Source organism: Astatotilapia calliptera, chromosome 2 (genome assembly GCF_900246225.1).
Source record: "Astatotilapia calliptera chromosome 2, fAstCal1.2, whole genome shotgun sequence".
In the NCBI taxonomy this organism is placed as follows: Eukaryota; Metazoa; Chordata; class Actinopteri; order Cichliformes; family Cichlidae; genus Astatotilapia; species Astatotilapia calliptera.
The window spans coordinates 32008264-32030821 of NC_039303.1; the positions used below are offsets into that span (position 1 = coordinate 32008264).

A 22558-nucleotide genomic window follows, 5' to 3' on the forward strand; every position below is an offset into this window, starting at 1 on the left:
AGAAAGGAGGAGAAAGAGGGAAAGGGCTTTCACAACTGTTAGGCAGTGTTTCCTCTGATAGGAGGCTTTGGCTGTACTCCCAGTTCTTTAGGTAAACTGTCAAATAACAGGGTTACCTTGAGAGGAGCGCACTAGTTTTGTTTGGAAGAGATGTCGTGAAAAAGTGCGTTAAAATGACAAAGGAATGACGTCTAGGCAGATAAAAAAATAAACTTTTAACTCAGTTGTTCAACCTAGGAAAACACTGTCACAAATGTAAACCTTAAATTGTAAATGTGCAAAATTATAGTCAATACCAAATATTAAGTAGATATACTAAACAAGACATGTATGGCCGTGTACAAATGATGATTCAGTAGGATGTGCAGGAGTAACAGTGCATACATTTGCAAAACTTGTTAGCCTCTTATCACGGGATCAAGACGATAAGAACAATCTAAGTCTTTAATCTGTCCTACTGCACGTCTCAATGTGTCTGTGAAAACAGGTGGCATGGACTGTTTAACCCATCACTCCAGGCTAACACTTTTTAGAGCCATTTTCCATCTAGTTAATACCACTGTGGCCTCAGATAATGTGGAGACTTGTTTAAAATATGAATCTGACTTCAACGGTGGCAGCGATGAAAAGAAAACAGAAGTGATGAAACTAAGATGTTAAGCCACTGGCATGAATACCGGTAAGAGTTTGCTTTCACACTGAAAGGACGAGTGTGGAGAAATATATAATTAAGTGAACTGCAAAATCAATTCAGTGGTGGCACTGGGGTTTGCTATTTTATTACACAAATTTTAAAACGAGGATTCCCAAAAGATGAACTTGGGAGGAATTCAAATTGCTTGTTCCCTGTTGACCATCCAATTTGAACCAATGGATTTGTTCCCAACTGTTTCACTGAAATGCAAATGCTTGTTAAGATGCCAACTTGAGAGGGAAATAAAAGACATGCCCCGGGAGAGGTGCTTACTAAGGCACTTTTCAGTGTGACGGCCTAGATATTATTGCCTCTTAATATTGCAAGAAAAACAAAACACTCGAGAGACAAGCACTGCCTGAGCTGAATCTGATATCTCCTCCTACAGAGCACATTTGAATATGAATAGGTGGAAGTATCTTTCTTTTCTTTCAGTTGTGTTCTTGTTTTTATTATATATATGTTCTCCCCTTGCTGGCTGTCAAAGAATAACAGTGAGGGGCTTTGTGTTTTATCAGGGTGTTTCTCTGAATTTCTCAGTGATACATGCTACAATAACATCCTTTCCCTTCAGAGGGCTAGCACATTGGTTCATGAACAAAAAACCCCTGGAAGTACAGCAAAACCACTCACTAAAACTACTAAATGAATCTGGAAAAAATAGATCAATTACAAACTGATGATTCTTGTGACAAATTGATGGAAAATGCATGGGCTGGCCAACATTTTCACACTGTTGTTTGTTCTTTTATTGCAGAATTTCTGTCTGCAGTTCAGCATCTTACTTTGCTAGGTAACATGATGACATCATAATATATTATGCATAGCAAAGGTACTGTTATTAAATTAAAATTATATTTTTGTAGGTGCTGCAGGTGCATGAATGCTACAAATTGTCAATTTTAGTTCAATGGTAGGTGATTGCAAGGCAACATGATGGCATCATAATATATAATATAGATGTGAACTGCCAGGGGACTAAGAGACCTTTGTGCCAGTTTGGTAGCTCAACTACTAATCATGTAGGAGGACTTTGCAGGCAACACAATATATTTGCTGTATTATAGTAATATGCTCACACTAAATCTCACAGCTTCCATTTAACAGCTATTTTTAAAGGTATACTTAAACCAGGAGTTCTAAAAAAACATCCAACGGAAAAATGAAAGACTTGTAAGAGCTTCTTGTATGTATATGGTGTCCCTGCTATGAACTGGCATGTGAGTACCCAGCAGCAAAGTAAATGCTAGACTATGCTAAGCAAGCCAAGGATGATGGATCAATAAAAACATGAAGGTCAGAATGAGCAAACGTGTGGAAGTGAGAGCATCCTGTGGAAAAAGACACACGACACTATCATTTCTAACCAACTCCTGCAGTATATATTAGATATATATATATATAACAATTATTCAGGCAGGCCACTGAGTCACGCTCAGTTGAAATTGCTGATTTTCTTCATTTTAATGTCAGCTGATGTTTATTCTATGCAGTCAGTTGGAAAATACAACAAAGGATACACAAGATCCTTTAGTCTTTAGCCTCATCAGAGGTTATCAGAGGGTTGCTGGGATGTCTGTGTGCCTTTTTGGAGCACAGATGCTGAACAGTCCTGGTGCCATTTCGGAACCCTGCATTTCATGCTATGCATCACTTAATGAGTGCATACATGTTGTAACTGATGCCTGCTAAGGTTTAGACAAGGGTTTTGCTGCTGCTGCTTTCAGTTCCTCTGGTTATCCACGTCTGCAAATGCAACTGGACTTGTAGACTTGTAGACCCTTTTAGACTTGCTTTGCTTAACACACAGCTGTGACTTGACACGTGAGAAGGAAGATTGAGCAAACCGTCAGTTTTCCTGTTTGGCTCAAGCATTTTCACAGCAAAGAACATTGATTTTCACACAAGAAAACCTCCTGACCCTCACCAACTTCCACACCGTAGACTCACAAGTAAGGTCGTGACCTTAAGTATTTCTCTCTCCATCAAATACGGTGCAGGTTCCACTTCCCCTGACATGACACCTTGCATTCTGGATGGAAATAAATAAGTCTTTGTACACACTGCAGGCCCCTGAAAGACTTGCGTCAGGGATACGGATGGCAGTCTGGATGGAATCTGAGTGTGTGTGGCGTGCACTAGCACATGAAAATGAGAGATAATTGCAAGGGCGAGATGAAGAAAGGGTAGAGAGGACAAACTCTTTCATTCATTAACGTTCCTTCCAGTCCCACACTGTTTTTCTTAAGTCACAGTTCTATCGCTCTGCTTACGAGACAGCTACAGTACATGTTTTCCAGAAAACAGCTGAAAACATGTAACATGTGCTGTTTAGCCTAATCCCAGATTGTGTAAACAACACAGCATGCAAACATAATGATGAGTCTGTGACTCACTGGTCTCCATGACTCCATACTGGAAGGAATGCAGAAGGAGTTCATTTAATGTCACTGGTGCTAAATGCCCCTTGTGATGGCACAGTAATATGACAGGGGAAGGAGGAACAAGGCTAAGTTAGATACAACCGGTCTAAACTGCTCTTATGTTACAACTGCCTCATTTAAAACACCGTGGCACAAAGAAAAAGAAAAGAGGTCTTGGACAGGATGCATCTTGTTACTGTAGCTCATTTGGGACTCACTCTCAGTCTTTCTCTCTCTCGCTTCCTTCTCTTTCTCCCTCTGCTGGGGAGCAGCCAGCAACAATCACAGACTTACTGAAACTTGGCACATACGTTCATTTTTTCTCTTTGCTCACTCACAGCCTCTTGACTGCCAGCAAGGCACATTGAGAGAGAGAGAAAGTGCTTGGCAGAACAGGTCCACCTTTTTTTTCTTTTTATTCCACCAATGTTGTCTTTCAGAAGGCCCAAACTAATCCTCAGTGCAGCATAACTTTCTTTTTTTCCCAGTCAAAGTTCTAGTGAAGAGAAGTGACTAGATTTCAAAAGCCACGGCTGGGTTGTACTTCATCAGCTTTGTTTTGTCATAGGCTGTGAGTCCCTGTGTGCTGTCACCACAGGAAAAAAAAATGGTACTTTACAAAGTTTCCAGTGCATCATTTTTCTTTGCCAGTTTGGTTAATTCTATTTTTCACTTCAGGCTTCCTTGTTTCTTTTGCCCACTCGATTTTCCTTTTTCACAAAGCCCGTGTTCACTTATGTAAAAAGCCCTGAAGTCAAAGAGTCTTTGGGAATTTTGAGGCACCAGTACAAACAGGAAACCATATTTATTATATTACAGTCAGAGTTGATGTTTCATGTAAATTCACCAGCATTGTTTTAAGAATGTATGCTTTAAACTTTAATCAGTTTCAGTTACATTAAATTGAATTTTCTGCCACTGTATGCTTTTGTTTCTGGTTCATTTATAGAATTGAATTACTTGAATGTTATTTGTTGAAGAAAATGTATTGCACTACTTCAGGTGCATGTTGCCCACCATGTTCTCCATTCAGTTTCTATCTTGATAGCTGTAGACAGCTATATGAAGTGTCCAGGGCTTTTTTTGTTATCATCTCATTGCCATGCAAAGACTCAATTTCCATTTTTCTATTTTCTTCTCCTTATCAAATTCAGGGTCATGGAGGGCTGGCGCTAATATCAGCTAACACAGAGAGACAGCCAACCACTCACACACCTACAGCCAATTGGAGTCACTGGTTAACTTAATGTGGATGTGTTTGGACTGTGGGAGAAAGCCAGAGTACCTGGAGAATACCCAAACTGACTCAGGCCCCCAGCCAGCCAGTGTAATCAAACCCAGGGCCTTCTTGGTGTGAGGTGATGTGCCAACCGCCATGCTGCCCAGGACTAAAATTAATGATGCAATTACAGTAAGACATGAGCTCCAACATATAAGGTAAAAGCCGTTGTGGTGATGTACTCAAAATTAGGGAAATACTTTATAAAGCATTAATTAAACTAAATGTTAAAGCACCACTTAGGTGTGATGAGTAGCAGATGTTGGAGATGCTCATATAAACCAATTTCACACATATATTCAATTAAAAAAAATTTTAATGTGCAAAACAACATAATAATTACTCAACTTTGTGTTGCATAACAGTTTGCTGTAAGTTCTTTGACCAAAATGAGTTTCTTTCATGCTTCTTCATAACACAGACGCTGCTGTTTTACCATTTGCATGACAGGGGGAGAAATGCTGGGAAAATGCAGGGATTTTAAATTACACCTCCACCCCGAGGACTCCAAAATGTTTACTAGAGAGCACCAAAGTGTAGTCAGAAAAGGAAAACACCGTCTGTTGCCAAACTCCCAATGTCCAGTTACTTCAAAAATAGAACATGTGATTGGTCTTGGTGCTCTAACCTTTCCTGCGTCCTGGAAGGAAGGGCTTTACGACCTGCTGAGGTTCAGAGAAGAAACTGTTTTCCTAGAGTCTTTAAGAACAGTTCTCAGCATTGGGCTGTGGCAACACCCTTGTTTAACTTTGTTTGATGCTACCTCCATGCCTTGCAGGCTTAAAGACATTTTAAAAGGCTTGTGTAAGTGTGTGTCTAGGGGTGTGCATGTGTGTTTTTGTTAGACTGTACACAGTTGTGTTTCCTTCAAGGTCAGAAAAGGTAAGGTCTTAGGTGATTCTTAATTTTACCGCTTTTCAGTCTTTTTCCTGTGCAATTGTGACTATGTGTGTGTGTGTGTGTGTGTGTGTGTGTGTGTGTGTGTGTGTGTGTGTGTGTGTGTGTAAGCAGTCAGGGAACATCATGTACTCAACCTGCATGTGAACAGTACCCAGAGAAAATAAGATAAGCACTGTTGGGCTGCATTGTGTAGCCAACTGTTGTGGTATCCCACACTGCGTCAGTGTTAGATACAAACATGTAAGATTATGGAACAGCTATGCATGGAGAAACCAATCGATGTAACATTTGAATGAATCCCAATTAAAGCCAGCGTATTACACACCTTCTAACTTTTCCAGACCAAAATGTGAAAAATGTGAAATTTCACGAGAACTTACAAAGGCCAATTTTTTTTTTCAATTTGGATGCATAAAGATGTTCTTTTGCCTTTTACACACACACACATAGACATATAATACAGAGGACAGCAAAACTGCAAGTTCCCCTTGAATTTCAGACACACCATTTGTTTCTACTGATCTTTCTTTCAAACTTGGCCCTCAGAAGCAGGGTGTGTTCCCACAGTCTCACTTTTCATGCAGAGATTAGAAAGAGACTGGGATTCCCATGCTAATGAAAATAGGGCAGAATGAAAATTTTACCACCCCCCCCAGCCAGCAGCTTGTTTCGCTCAGCCTGAATGGTGTGGAGAGCACAACTCTACCAACGCCTTCATTTCAGCTTCCCTTTATCTACATTACACTGCTAATATCTATATTCTGTTCCTTTACTAACTCGCTGTACCAAAAGATGTTTTTGAATCACAGTGCACCCTGGCTATCGATCATTATACAAGCTATATTACAGTTTAATGTCTACTTAAATTGTATAATTATTATATTGACTGTCTGCGATACTGTGACTCACACTTAAGTGCAGAACCTTGTGTGTGTGAGTGTGTGATGGCAAGTGTTGACAGGCTTCCTTATTATCTAATTAGGCGCCATAGTCATGGTCCAAGCAGATAAGGCACGGAGTGCAAGCCATGGTCACTCCACACACACCCCACCCATCTTCCGGCACACTTATGTAATTCCTATAACTGCTATCTGGAGTAACTAAGATGAGGAATGAAAGAATGAAGAAAATGACAAAGGGAATAAACAAGAATAAAGAGGGAAGAGACACATCAAATAAAACAGGCATCAACAAAGACAGCTGCACAAACTCAAGAATGATTGAAGAAACAACTTTAATGGATGGGTGGTACTGTTTTTAAATTCTTCCTGTTAATAGTCACTATGAAAGGGCATCGATTCCTGTGGTTGCTCTCTGTCTTCCCCAAAATACCTAGGAATATGTTTTTAAATCATATTAATGTGGCGATGCTAAGCTTCCAGGCATTAATTACACATATTTTTTTAAATGAAAACAAAACACTGTCTATATATTTGGTCCTTGGATATTGGATAGTTGGTGATTTATAACTGCAACATCACTGCGATCATGATCTAAGCAAGTCAAAGAACAATTCCAGTGGTTTTACGCAGTAAATCACATCTGGTGACAGCTTACATCACTGACAGGCATTTCATAACTAATGAAGCATGTGCTGTCATTTTAAAATTGCTTTTTCATTCTTTTCATTTGTGTTACATCAGAATGCTCAGAGCCTGACACAGACTTGAAACTTGCTCAGTATAGTCACTGATCTTGATCTGATCTGTCTCAGATGACAGTAGGCGTTACTTATAGATTTCTAATCCAATATCTGGTACATGTTGTATCTACACTCGGTGACACACAGGACAAAGAAGCTTAGCTGGATTTTGCTGTGGTGATGTGTCACCCAGCAGCATAATGCTATGGGTCATCTCAGTGTGCTGCATTCTGCACGTGGATAATGCTATGGGTCACCTTTGCGCCCTCCATTGCCAGGGTGCTTATGTGTGGGTGTGTTTGTGTTGTTAGAGTGCCTTGTGTCTCAGTTCTCTGGAAAATCTGAAGCAATCAGTTAGACAGCAGCCTCAGGACACCTGTTTGCAAAATGTTAAAAAGTCTTCAGAAACCCTCACTGACAGGAAGCATATTTATTCACACAAAAACTAAACGCCTTTTATTTATTCCAATATCAGTCTCCAGGTTCTTTGCATTAAGAGAAGCTTTTGCAGCAAGCAAAAGTCAATGAACAGAAAGATATCATAACAAACATCTGATGCACATCCTATGTTTGTATTGTTGCTAAGGACAACTGAATGAAACCACAGCAGTGTTGGTAAAGAAAGGCCCGCGCAGCAGAGGTTGCATCAACCTGTGGTGCAGGGTTTGTCTGTGGATTTCTGAGTTAACAAACACTGATCTCTGTCTGCTGAAAGTGTTGGCAATGATGGAATTTATAGAGCGCGTGTGTGTATGCCTGCCTATTTTGGGAATTGCATGCACACTTCACTGTGTGCAGTCTTCACAAGGATTAGCAATTTGATTATCGTTTTTAATACAACAGACAGATTAGTCCAGTAATAGAGCATTGTCATGTATTTTATATGGGCAGACACGCACAAACACTTGCAAACAAACCATTCAGTGATGGTTCCAGACGTTCTCTGGCAGAGTACCCAAGGCAGCCTATTCATGTAGTAACAACACAGTAAGGTAGTAGGTCGAGAAGTACATTATAAAGCCATTATTGTCCATTTCTCTCTAACCTGGTCCCTCAGTAAATAAATCACAGGTTTATACAAGCCAAATCTATACCAATGTGTGTGAGAAAATCTGCTGGTTTCCAATATTCTATCTCCACCTTATGTTCCCAGAATTGCTTTTTTGCTTCCAAGACACAAGTGGTCAAAGTCTATGTTATAGAGGAAACCCATAAAACGATAGTAAAACAAAGACTGCTCATGTTTTTTTTAAAGTTCCCTATACTTCATTCAATTATTAATAACTTCCTGTAGCTATAGAAAAACAGTGTTACCTCTCCTACGACAGCTGCACTCTGCCTATATCTTATATCCACTAAATGTCAACAGCACTGCTATTCTTAGCTAACCATGTTTTGTCTTAGTCCCAGATCCCTGTCTGACAACCTACTTCAGACTCTTTCTTTTCCTTTAGCTCTCCCTGCCATCACTTCTGTAGCCTGCATTCGCTCGAGATTTGATTGGTGATTGATTTGGTTTGTTGCAAAAATACAGAAAAAACCTCTAGATTTAGATTTTTTTCAAATGTCATTACCAAATCTTTAATGCGGGTAATACAGGGACAGTTATCTCAAGCAAATGAGCAATGAATCCTTACACACTTCATATCTATCTGTCTACTACACCTTCATGGAATTTCTCTGTAGCAGTGAAAGAAATGTAGAATTAGATTTTAAATACTGTTACAGCAGCTTGTTCCACTCTGATCATGAGGCCTGTTACAGCTTGTAAGTATTTATAAGACAAACATGTGTTCTAGGTTCTAAATTTCCCCCCATTTAATAGTGAACTGGTAAATGGCACTATCTACACCACCACAGAGAAAAGAGAAGAAACACTTTTTTTCTTTACCCCATTCTACATCCTCAACATTGCTAACTCAGCTGTGTGGTTCTACATCACCACAATATTATCTACAGAAAAAAATTAAACACACAGGGTTTAAAATAAGAAGGTATCCTTTTATTGTAAAGCCTGCAGATGAAATTGTATTAAATAATTTGACTTGTCTTGATGTTTAAATGTTATTCAGCACCTCATCCTCTCCTCCCACCTCCCTATGTTGTTTCTATACAGTTATTGTGTCATGTATGTGTATGTCATGGATCTGACATAAACATCACATTTCAATCGTGTCTTTAAAGAAGCACAATAAAAACAGAGCATGGTCCCAGTGCATATTGTTTTCCTTGCAAGACTAAACAACCACTGAGACGAAATGCAGTTTTGGAGTTAAAATGAATGAAAATGTATTTTCATATTCTGCTGAAATGTATAAGAATCGATCCAGTGTTGTGTAGAAAAACAGCAATTTTACAGACTGTGATGGGACCCTTTATTTGGCTGCAGAAGCCTCTCCAGGCATGCCTTGGTTTTGAGGTTATTAAATCTTAGAAGTAAATATAGGCCTGAAATCAAAAAGAAAAAAGTTCTTGTAGCAAAGCTACTTTGTGGTTTGTATGTGAATCACAGACTGGAGCTTTCATGATCAGCAGGGTGTCAGACACAGCTGGATGCCGTCTCCACTCCACATTGTAGGAGGGCTAGGTTAGGTTCAGCAGTCAACTGGACTTAAGCCAACTGCCAGTGTCATCTTAGGCCAAAGTCAGAAACTTATAACAAGGTCAACAGGATGTCTCAAGGATAAACAGAAAAGCGAGAACAGAGAGTAAAACTTATCTTGTAATCTTATCTTCCTGCCTTTTTATGTACAAGCATAAAATCTGTGAACCTCACCTACAACTCTGTCATAAAGACTGATGGTCATTTCAGCCTGACAAAGCAATCACAGTGTTTTCCAACCAGACTGGAAAAGTCCTCTCTTTTTTTCAGTCAACAGGCATGAACAAGAAGATGAAGAATGTCCCATCCCTACACAGTCATGCACCTCCTTGATTCCAAGAAGTTTTTGCTCCTTAAAGCTAAAAGGCTTGAGAAAGTCAGCCTAACTTTGCTCTACCTAATAAAAGCACTTCATAGTCTGTGTCTTCAAATCCGGCCCCCCGTCAGCCCCGTACTTTGGCCACAATCAACTATCTGACACTCTGTGAGTCTTTTGTCCTGCTATTTTTTTCCCTGGACACATTTTTTTCCCTTTTCACCTCCCCCTCTTGTTTTGACGGCTTAACAGCTGACTAGTCACAGACCTGATGTCCTACGATAAACGTTTGTATCATCACTGCAGGCTCTTCACCCCCCTTCACCCTGGCAAGTGGTTTTTAATAGCTGCTAAATACTGACTGACTGGCAGTGCTGAAGGTGTGCGACAGTGCCTTTCTCGTTCCAGCCAACTGTAGCCCACTAAGCCTTAAAATAAATCAGCGCATTTCCTCTCATTTTATCCTGTGGATATCACAGATCCACCTCACCCCCCTTGGGGCTTTCTGGCTCTTCCTCAAACACCAAATAAGACTTGTGACTTAAAATTCTCCTCTCGGGACATTTCCGTAACCCTTAAATCATTTACATAACACGTCTTCTGTCACCTCCAAGAGATGTCCTGTCGTGCTTCCACGGGCCATGCTGAACATTTTATTCTGTTAACAAGTGACAAATGAGAATGATAGCTGCTGGGCAGAATGACCACCCAGTGTGAGGTCACCGTCTAAACTCGAGCCAGGCTTTAATCAGACACCAGTCCTTCCCAAAGCGAATACTTGAAAAATCCATGAACTTCTGCAAACCTCAGCTCAGCAAGTACATGTACGAATGAATCACTGCTTATTTCCTTTTGAATGAAAAAACCTGCAAAGGTTTGAAATCACTGTTTTAATCCTGCGAGGAAGTCTATGAAAACCACATGATCCATGTCTGTGGTTCTCTCTTGAGAAGGGAAGGGTTTGGGAACAAAGTGTTCAGGCCAAAGAGGGTTCGTCAGACAAACAGTTCAGCTGGCACAGGCAGACATATGGTCGTTCTGGCAAATGGCAGAGGTGAACAGTTTGTCTCACAGCCAAAATATGTCAAAAACGTTGGCACTTACATTTACCCCACACCAGGGAAAGTCAGTGCTGCCTGTAACTCAGTCATCTTCTCTTAAAAGAAATCGTTGATCTTTATCTGAAGTGTAGACAACTAAACAGATAAGCAGATTTCAATACTGCAATGCTATATAAATAACAGCACTTATGTTATGTTATTCTAATAAGTTGTATAACTGTGAAAGTGTTGCTTTTTGTATCAGTCTGTCACACAAAGCCAGAAAAAACTCGTGTGTAACACCTTTAACAAACCTCTGCCAGCAGGCATTATTCCAGGTGTGATTCATAAACAATGAATGCTTCAAATCATAATTCATCTGACCTATCAGTGTATTCTAAGGCAATGTTGAAAGTATAATATAGAATAAACACAAACTTCTTTAGAAATGCCGTCATGTGTGGCTGTACTCTTTAAACCAGTGTGTCTCCATCTATCATTATGGCACACCCTCGCTCTCATAAATAAAGAAGTCCCACAGAAAGAGAGCAGGAGCAGAGTCTCCTAAAAAGGTGTCAGAATTAATAAGCATTTACACAGTGGTTATTAAAAACAAAGCGGACGTAGTGGACATTTGCAAAATAGTTTATATTTGATACACATGCTAGTTCAGTCCAAAAGGCAGACACAGTTTGCACAATTCTAACAAACTTGAATATTTGGTGTGGCTACTTTTATTCTTCAATTTCTTTAAGTAATATTCAGGAATACTTTTAAAGGCCATTCAAAGCTTTCTGTTCTCTGTAAAGATGATCCCATATTTTTCATCACTTTAAAAAAAGGCCACAAATTGTCTGTTCTTGCAACAGGCCGACTGTAACGAAGTGCCTAAAGATACATTTTAAAAATAGTTCCTTTTCTAAGTTGTCTGTTATGTACAGACACAACACTGATTCGTCCCTTGAGATCCCTTTTTTTATGCCCGAATGATTCATAGCTCATGATTCGCGCTAAATGGTTTAACAAACAAGATGGGGAAAAAAATCGCTTTAAATGGCCACGTATAAGGACTTTACTGAAAATAAGCGAAAAAGAGAAACGTTTTGAAACACCTTCAGAAAGCCTCGAGAACTGTTACTCAAGACCAGTTTAAAAATATTATAACAAAGCCTGGCACCTTGGAAGCAAGATACAAAGAAATGAGGGTGACTGAAGACTTTCTGCTCTGCTGCATAATCACTTCATATTACATGACACAGCCTTACCGTTTCTATTTTTTTAGAGCCAACACCTGCAAAATCTGTATATTTCTTGTAAATGTCTAATCGTCACTGCTATCAGATCAGCTGCAGTGTACAGTGAATGGTTTAACTTCTTTTGAACTCCCAGTCTGTACTGTAATCATCACTGGACAAGAACTGCCTTCCAGCATACAAGAAAGAAAAAAAAAAGACAGGCTTATTTCGATACTGTGTGCCAGTCCAGCTTCTGGATAAATTTGATAAAGTACTGATAATGCTTCTTGGCCAGAACACTTTATTGATAAGATAAAACCTACAAGTAATCGCATACGTAACAATAATTACCTTGAATGTGATCACTCCAGCCAACCTTAATTAGGACCGTCATATTACATATATAGTCAAAATGCCAGTTTTTGTGTTTCCCATTTAAATGAAACGAATTGGTTTATTTTCATTTAAAGTTCTACCTCACGTATTTAGTTTGAAAGTTGAAGCTGCAACATTTTCTGTCTTCTTTTCTTCTATTAAATTGCAAAAATTCCAGTTTTAATGGAACTTTGTTTGTTTTTGTTTTTGTTTTTTTAATATAATTGTTGTTTAAAAAAAACAAACAAGAAAGCATTTTCGCAAGTTTTTAAAAAGTAAAAGTCTGCAAGAGTGACTTCAAGAAAGTACAGGAACTCTCACAAGTGGAACCAACCTTTATCAAGATTCCATCTGTGCACCGGTATGTCTCTGACATATACGCCACAAACACATAGCTCACATAACTTAGTGAACATCAATGGTGCCTCTTAAAGTGATAACACGTTCATATTCTTGTAGCTTTCACTGGTAATCCCCATAGATCTACACATTTTATGTATCAGACACCCAGATACACCGTATTTAATCGCATATGGCTGGCTCAGGTTCAGTATTTCCGCAACAGTAAAACTGTAGCTAACTGGAAAGATGGTAGCTGTTAATTTGAGGCTGAAGTCATTTGACAGTAGCTGCCAAACAAACCATCCAACTGGCAGCAACATTGTAACAGGACATTCTCTTCCTTGCAAACAGTGCGGCGTGAGCTGCCAAATGCTGTTTTATAAACACTATTTGGCAGAGACAGTGTAGGAGCGAGGCCAGTTTTAATTGACCTCTAGCAATAAAAGATCATTTTAATTGAATCAATATGACAACAAACTGCTGTTTTAGAATAACCTTGTGTATTTGCGAGGCATTCTTTTTAGATTACATTTTGTTTACCTTTTTTCTCTGGCTTTTTTCCCCTCCACACAGTATTGAGTTGTTTTGAAGTTGAAAGCTTTTTTTCCATTGTGATGAATCTTGCAAGACTTCTTTATAAGAGTTATGTCCTATAAATAATAATTGTCCTCAGTCCTTAACATCACTGTGTTAAAGCTGAAGAGGACGTGCACATATTATTGTCCCAGTTCCAGTAAGTAATCTATTACTGTAAACATGCAGAAGACCCAAGAAACCTAATTACACTACATTTACCATTTGATTCACTTGATTTAATATGCAGATCAACAGGTGAAATCGCGACTTTGTATTGAATACACCTTAAGTGAGGTAAAGAAATGAAAATATTCTTAAGTTCAAAGGAAAGATCTTTGAAGTAACCAGATAAGAATGTACCTGTCTGACAGCCAAGCTTACCTGTGAAAGAAGAGCAATATAGACAGCATGGTCTGGTCAATGTTGCTGTTGCAGATCCCCTCATTGAGCAGGAAACAGGGGTCTCTCACAACCGACTCCAGGGAGTCCTGTCTCATGATGTTGTTCAGTTTGTCCGTGTTCAGGTTCTGGTACATCAGCTGGTTGCGGAGCTGGCGGAAGTGATTTACAGTGGGGCTTGTGGGGCTTGCTGGCAGGCCTCCTGTAGTAGAAAGGCCCTGAGCTGGGCTGCTGGATATGGATTCATCACAGCCATTGGCCAGGTCCAGACAGCAACTGCAACAGTCCAGGCCGATGGGCGAGAGGCAGTCGTCATCTGACATCTTGGAGTGCAGCTGGATGAAGAGGGAAGTCGCCCAGGGCAGGTGCAGAAATTTCAGCAGAAAATGACAGAGACTGAGCTTTATAAATAGTAGACAAAGTGAAAGACACAACAGGGGTGTGTTCCTTAGCTCTGACAGAGACACTGGCAGGTAGCCTGGGTCAGTCTAGTGTACCGTCCTGTCTCCACTGCAGGGCCAGGAGGGCTAAATGGCAGGTTGAGCTGCTCCCTGAGAAGTGCACTCACGCTGGGCCACTCTGCCTGCTTCTATCTCTGAGTTCCCCTCCTGTGGCTCTGCTGCATTTAGCCTTTTGTTCGGGGCCGACGCTGCTGCAATGTGTTGCTACTGTGGCAGGAAAAAGACTGAACGCACCACACACACATACACACTCACTCACACCAGTTCAGCAGGAGTCCGCTTGAAAGCAAAACCCAGAAGCTGCTTATCAGTTTTTTCTCTGGACTTTTTTTTCTGTGGTTGGCGTGCTTAGAGACAGAGGGAGGGAGTAAGAAGGAAGGGAGGGAGCATGGAGGAAGGGAGGGAGCGATGAAGGCAAACAGGGTGGGGAAAAGCCTGTGATTGGTAAAAAGCATTGCTGGTGATTTATTGGGCCCTCCTCTTTTCTCGTTCAGTTTAGCCATGCGTGCACCAACAGTAAGAAAGGGAAACAGAGAGGGGTGACACCGCAGAGCATGCTTGAGACATGTGCAGTTTCACCGGCTCCACCCTGCCATTATGACAGCCGAAGGACTGGCTGAGTGAGAGAGGCTGCAGGAAGACACACAGAGCAATGATAACATGTGAGAAGACATTGACATTGAATTGCTAAAACTGTGTTATACATGCGTCATTGATTGTGCTGTGTTTATTAGCTTTTATCCACTATACAAGTCTCTGTAAATTAGGTTTCTCAAGCAGTTTCACTAATTTCAGGACTTCCTTGTGGAGAACACACAAAAATAAGGCAGAGAGGACACAGTCCAAATAAAGACAGAGCAAAAATTAGAAACTGCAAATTACTCAGTAAAAGTGTGACTGCAAAATGTGTATATGTTGTCTATATGTTATTCATTGTACGTGTTGTTTGGATGTGACTCACTTCTGCCCTGTGTGAACTGCCTTATGCAACATCGGTCAGCGTGAAAACTAATGGCCAGAATATAAATGCACTATAAAAAAAAAAAATTAAAAAAAAAATCACATGAAATACAAAATGCATGTTTTTTCTTGCAAAGTGAACAAAAACATTATCTTATCGGGCCTCCCGATGTTTAAATAGCATTTTGTCATTTTCCAGTTCTGTTTCCCAAACAGCTTTGGATTGGGAAAGCGTGTGCTGTGTTCGTCCACGTGATTAATGTTTCACAAGTCCTGGTAAATACCAGGGCAATGTCGTTACAACCAAAACAGACGCTCTGGGAAGATGGTACTGCTGAGGCTCTGACCTCAGCTGCTGACCAACAAGTGCACTGCATGTTGTCTACAGATGGCTAGTCACACAAGAGCACAACAACAAAGATAATTATAAAAAATGCATTTACTCTGAGGCATGCAGACATTTCAGCTACACTAAAAAATGTCAGAGCACCTATTGTTGGGTAGCAGAGGGATCAATTAAGCAGAGAAAATGACTGACTATTGCTTTATTGAGTGTGTAATGATGTCCTCAGGCAGAGGGGTTGCTACTGTTTGGGTGGAGGAAACGCCGGGTTTGAAAACTGATGTGGGTAGAGACTCCCATCTAGTGGAGATCTATAGTATAGTCAGTGATTGTTTTGGTCGGCAATGATTTTAACTGACATTAACTGGAATACCTTTCTGGAAGAATTTTATAAATTATACTATTCATGATACAATTACAGAATTACACCATTAGATTATATGATATAAACTAAACCTGGGTTTTGAGTTTATGACTTCAGCTGCAGCCATAGTTTATTATCCATTTATAGGCATGGTATCAAACTCTCATGTTAATCTTCTACACTAATTGTCCACATGTCCACTTTGTTCGATTGACCAGTTTTACTGCTCAATAAAATGGAATAATCAGCTGATCACATGGCAACAGCAACAGGTAGGTATATAGACATGGTCATGATCTGCTGAAGTTTAAATCAAGCATCAGAATGAGAAAGCAAGGTGATATGGCAGTTATAATGTGACATGGTTATTGGTTCAAAATGGGTTTTCTGCGTATTTCAGAAACTCCTGATTTAGAAACTATCCAACGTGTGGAACTTCTCTAGGCCTCGCTGGTGCGAGAGGTCAGAGGAAAGTGGCCATCCATCCCATGATAAAGTGTACCCATGTTCTGATGGGCGTATAAGCAGGATTATGAACTATGTCACAAAATTCAAATTATTTTCTTGAATAAAACAGTTAATACAGTGTAAAACTGTATTAACTTGGCCTCCACACGTTTCAGGCACCTTGTTGAATCTATATCATGAAGAGTTAAGCTCTGAAGGCAAAAGAGTCCAACCCAGTATTAGCAAGGTGCTAATATATATATATATATATATATATATATATATATATATATATATATATATATATATATATATATATATATATATATATTTTCTCGAGACTGCAAGACCAGACTGACCAACCTGTGCACTGCCTGGATTGATTACAAGAAGGCCTATGACTCAATGCCCCACAGCTGGATACTGGAATGCCTAGAATTGTATAAGATCAACGGGACCCTAAGAGCCTTCATCAGGAACTCAATGGGTATGTGGCGTACAACACTAGAGGCCAACTCCAAGCCCATAGCACAAGTCACCATCAAGTGCGGGATCTACCAAGGAGATGCTCTGTCCCCACTGCTGTTCTGCATAGGCCTGGACCCCCTCAGTGAGATCATTAACAAGACTGGCTACGGATACCAACTACGGAATGGAGCAGTTGTCAGCCACCTCCTGTACATGGATGACATCAAGCTGTATGCCAAGAGTGAACAAGACATCGATTCACTGATCCACACTACCAGGCTATAAAGCAATGACATTGGAATGTCGTTCGGACTGGAGAAGTGTAGTCGGATGGTAACAAAGAGAGGGAAGGTAGTCAGAACTGAGGGGATTGAACTACCAGAAGGCAACATTGCAGACATAGAGGACAGTTACAAGTACCTGGGGATCCCGCAGGTGAATGGGAACCATGAAGAGGCCGCTAGAAAAGCTGCAACCACCAAGTACCTGCAGAGGGTCAGGCAAGTCCTGAGGAGTCAGCTGAACGGTAAGAACAAGATCCGGACTATCAACACCTACACCCTGCCCGTGATCAGGTACCCTGCTGAGGTAATAGGCTGGCCAAAGGAGGAGATAGAAGCCACTGACATAAAGACAAGAAAGCTCCTTACCATGCATGGAGGGTTTCACCCCAAGTCCAGCACCCTGAGGCTGAACGCTAAGTGGAAGGAAGTGGGCCGGGGACTGGTGAGTGTCAGCACCACAGTCCAGGATGAGACAACAAACATCCAAGAATACATTGGGAAGATGGCCCCAACTGACCGAGTGCTCAGTGAATACCTCAGGCAGCAGAAACCCAAGAAAGAGCAGGGAGACGAGGAACCATCATGGAAGGACAGGCCCCTGCACGGTATGTATCACCGGCAGATAGAGGAGGTGGCTGATATCCAGAAATCCTACCAGTGGCTGGACAAAGCTGGACTGAAAGACAGCACAGAGGCACTAATCATGGCAGCACAAGAACAAGCTCTGAGCACAAGATCCATAGAGGCTGGGGTCTATCACACCAGGCAAGACCCCAGATGCAGGCTGTGTAAAGATGCCCCAGAGACAATCCAGCACATAACAGCAGGGTGCAAGATGCTAGCAGGCAAGGCATACATGGAACGCCATAACCAAGTGGCCGGCATAGTGTACAGGAACATCTGTGCTGAGTATAACCTAGAAGTCCCGAGGTCAAAATGGGAGATGCCCCCAAGGGTGGTGGAGAATGACCGAGCTAAGATCCTGTGGGACTTCCAGATACAGACGGACAAAATGGTGGTGGCTAACCAACCGGACATAGTGGTGGTAGACAAACAGAAGAAGACGGCCGTAGTGATCGATGTAGCGGTTCCGAATGACAGCAATATCAGGAAGAAGGAACACGAGAAGCTGGAGAAATACCAAGGGCTCAGAGAAGAGCTCGAGAGGATGTGGAGGGTGAAGGTAACGGTGGTCCCTGTGGTAATCGGAGCACTAGGTGCGGTGACTCCCAAGCTAGGCGAGTGGCTCCAGCAGATCCTGGGAACAACATCGGAGATCTCTGTCCAGAAGAGCGCCGTCCTGGGAACAGCTAAGATACTGCGCAGGACCCTCAAGCTCCCAGGCCTCTGGTAGAGGACCCGAGCTTGAAGGATAAACCGCCCGCAGGGGCATGCTGGGTGTTTTTTCATATTAAAGCTACAATGGGAATTTAGAAACAAGAAAGGAAAATATATGAACATATTTAAAATAAAATGTAGGAAAAGTACATATTTCCTTCAAGAACCAAAATTCTGTTAGTTTAGCTTAGCATAAATGGAAATTGGGTAACCGTTAGCCTAGCCTTGTTCATAGGTAATAATAATACATACTTGCAGCTCTAAAGTTTATATGTTCAAATGTTGTGTGTTGTGTTTCAACAAATCTTGGTGTTAAGTAAGGTTATGGGTCAGACAACTGACCAGCAACCCATAATATATTTTTTTTTCAGTTAACAGGTTGGCTGACTTTTGAGGTTAGCATAAATAAATTGTGAGAGAATCGTCTTACCTTATCAGCTTCCACATATGCACAAAGCCAGTGTGCTGGGAGTCTGATCAATTCCAACCCAGCATAGTGAAACTGGATGCAATTATTTTTTAAGTATGATCATTAGCTGGTCCACTTGAAACAGAAAAAAAAAATGAGTAACAGGAAAGTGTGTAGCCAACATAATTTCAACTCTGTCCTTTTCTGTTTAATTTTTTAAAAAGCCATAAAAGTTAAGTTGAGCCATCTTACTGTTTACATTTTCAGATTAGATTAGAATTGCATTTGCAAATACATAATCGTTAAACCAACTCCAACAATAAAATATTAAAGTGAGAGAAAGTCACTCCCACACTCTGTCATTGAAACAGGTGTGTGGAAATTTTTTGCTATCAGTAGCACATTTGTGCAATCTGTTTATATACGTAAATAACAACAATAACTTTACCAGACACATGACCACATTTTGTTCTCATCTGTAGTTAGATAGCAAAAAAGTTTTAAGGTCAATAATTAAAGTCAATAATAAACAAAATTATTTTTTATCTTAATATTGCGATTTCTTTCAAGCAAATTTTTTAAGAAGTCTAAAAGGTCAGTTGTGCCATTTTAAAGGCGATATAGGAAGCTGTATTTCATTTAAACCTTTTTATTGTACATCATCTTTCTTGTTCTTCTGATATTTAAGTCTGTGGCAGTCCAAAGATTGAGACAGTAAGTGCAGTTTCGAAAAACATTACGTTTTTACCAACTTTTATGTCTGCACCGCAGCCACTTGAGTACAATCAGCTGAGGTTAAATGTTCAATGTGCATGTACAAAGATATTTTATCAGCAGTTAGTTCAACAGTATTTGTATCTGTTGCTCTTCTAGGGTTCCAAAAAAATTTACATGCAGTACTGTCATGTAAATTTCTACCAGATATTTGTGATTTACACACTAAAGTTGTTTTTAATCTTCACTAACATTAAAAAGATTTCTTATCTGCTTGTTTGTCTGGTTGGTTTTTTTGGTTAATGTGTTTTGGGGGATTTTGAAAGTTTTTACAGTGAAATTGACAGAAATGCTAATAGAATCTCAATATTGATCAAAGTGGTGTTTTAATCAATTATAAAACACTAATTTGACACTGGGCTTTTCTCATTTCTCTCTTTTGCCTCCTACCTGTAATACCAAAATGAGTCTGTGTGTTGTCTTGAAGGAAGTCCCAATACCCAAAATGCATCTGGAGGAAAGAAGAGGTTGATCTGAGGAACTATGAGCAATGACTCACAGGTGTGGTTGGTATAAAACATGCCAAGTGTCATTAGAGGAGAGAACTCACACACTGCAGCGGTGTTGTCTTTGATTCATTTCCCAGTGCCCAGTAACTTATGAGAAATGAGATTCGTTATGGCTTGTTTACTGGAATATTTTTTTTAAAACCTGCCAAGATACATCAAAACAAATCAGGTTTTTTTCCCCAGTCCCAAACTGTTAACATGGTGGAAGGCTCTGCATGCTTTAATAAATTCTTTTCACTCGTGTTCATGTATGTTGTATATGCACACAATAAGATACCATCTTTTATTTTCTAACCACTCTGGGACAAATGAGTTCTAAACTGCAACAGCATTTTTACAGGAAAAAAAAAAGTTGTGTCCTAGTTTATGCAAGCAGAGTCCCTCAGAAAACACCAAGGCCAGACTGAACTGGTTCAGACTGGCCTTGTCTACTACAGGGTACATTCAGTTGTTGATCCTTAGCCTAATGCCAGTCATCTCATACCTTGTCCTACTTTTCACTAGTCTCTATACAATTGGTAATTTGTTTTGATGTGTTTAAATGTCCGCTACATAACATCAGAACAAATATTTGGAAAATATTAGATTAAATTAATATCAAATATGACTTTATAATTTGCTGAGGGCCTGTTAGCTAAACAACTAAACAACAAAATGTGAATTATTCTGACATTTCCGACGAAAACAGTGGTTGTATCGACCAAATGTAAGCACAGCATTAAATACTCAGTTTGCATTTCATGCTTTCATCCTCTTTACATAATATGATGGACCAGAGATGGTAAATCTGGAAGATGACCAAAGGGTCTTTTTAAAAGATATATTTCTTCCATTATGTCTTTACCTATTAAAAGATCTAATTGTACTGGATTTGAGATGCTTTGCTTTTCATTGCATAATACTGATATCTTTGGGCAAGACTTGATTTCAGAGGACATTCTTTAAACGTCTTGCTTTCTGCTGATAAAGATAATGTTCTACAAAAAATATACACTTTTCTTGCCGCTTACTCTGGGGAAGGTCTGGCTAACACGTGAGGACAAAGTTCACCTCAGTTCAGATGTACAAAACAGACTATCCTCAAACTCTGGATGAAATTAACTTTGGCTTGTTTGCATTACTTATCTTATCACAGGGATTACAAACAACTGATCTGATTATCTTTGTTATTTCAGGTTCAGTGTAATTATAATTGCACAGTTATCTAGGTTATACTTTGGTATGCCTGTGATACGGCATTAATGCATGCTATCATTTAATAACTGATAGTCAGCTATGCAGGTCAAAGTGCACCATTCAGGGTGCATTTGAGGTGATACGTATAAAAAGATATATGAAATGGGATCATAATAATAAGTATGACGTATACACATAAAAATATATGAATATACATATATTAACAGGAAAAATCTCTATAATGCACAATGAATACTATACAGTTACCGATTAATTGACACTAGAGGGCAGTGAAAGCAAAGACAACAAACGTCAAGTTCTTTAAGGGTGAGAGTTGCCCTAACTGCAAAGATTTACAATATTTTTTTTAAATGTATTGCGCCAGCTTCAGTACAATTTCTGCTAAGTTTAAGAGTCACAATGCATTGCAAATAAGATCCATGTAGGAACAGGGATCATAGTTAATAAACATGCATCGCATATTTTTAAATCCATTACAGATTCATGCCTGTGGCAGATCGTCACATGCTGGGCAAGTAATCCAGAAGAAAACAAGGGAAGAAAGAAAAGGCTCTCAATAAAATATAATTATTTTATTAAAATGTATGAGTTACATTCATTAAAGTCAACAAAACTCAACTTGGAAAAGTAGCAAAAAAAAATAATTAACTAAATAAAATACTAATAGTAAAGACCCATTCCTTAAGACAATTGCTATCATAATGCATCGCTTCTTTACTGCTGCTTTTTCCGTGTGTATTTGATGTTCTGTTCTACCTCAGGCTGTGATTGGCCAAGAATTCAGAACCAGACAGGCTCAAATCCTCATTGGTTGGTAAGATATCGACCATAATCCTAAGCTTCTCTCACCCTCTGAGGATTAAATTTGCTGTCCAGTCATCTTTAAGAAATGCGCCCCACTGGTTAGGCTTTGACTGTGGAGAAGTAAAGCACAAACTTTTTGCAGGGAATATCTCATCACAGGAACACACAGAACTTAACGCAATTGGGGAGCATTAGCCGGCTGTGAAGGGGATTCAGGCCATGAGTTAGGATAGGGAAGTAATTATTGTTGTCAGGAAAGTGAAGTCTGAACTTTCTTCTTCTCAACTGTTAAAGCTCAGTCTCATGCTTTCACTATTCAGCTTTAATTTGATGTTTTTGTTTTTTACTTTCTTTCTGTGAAATATTTCTGCTTCATC

The 22558-nt window shown here is 39.8% G+C and overlaps 1 protein-coding gene across 1 annotated transcript in view; it reads right to left on the minus strand.

The window, feature by feature from the left end:
- tsc22d3 (TSC22 domain family, member 3) overlaps nucleotides 1–14625 on the minus strand; it is a 32442-nt gene extending 17817 nt beyond the window's left edge. The window contains exon 1 of the mRNA XM_026142935.1: nucleotides 13806–14625. Coding sequence (XP_025998720.1) covers nucleotides 13806–14146 — 341 coding nt within the window. The 5' untranslated portion in view covers nucleotides 14147–14625. The remainder of the gene's footprint in view (nucleotides 1–13805) is intronic.
- Between the last annotated feature and the right edge of the window lie 7933 nt (nucleotides 14626–22558).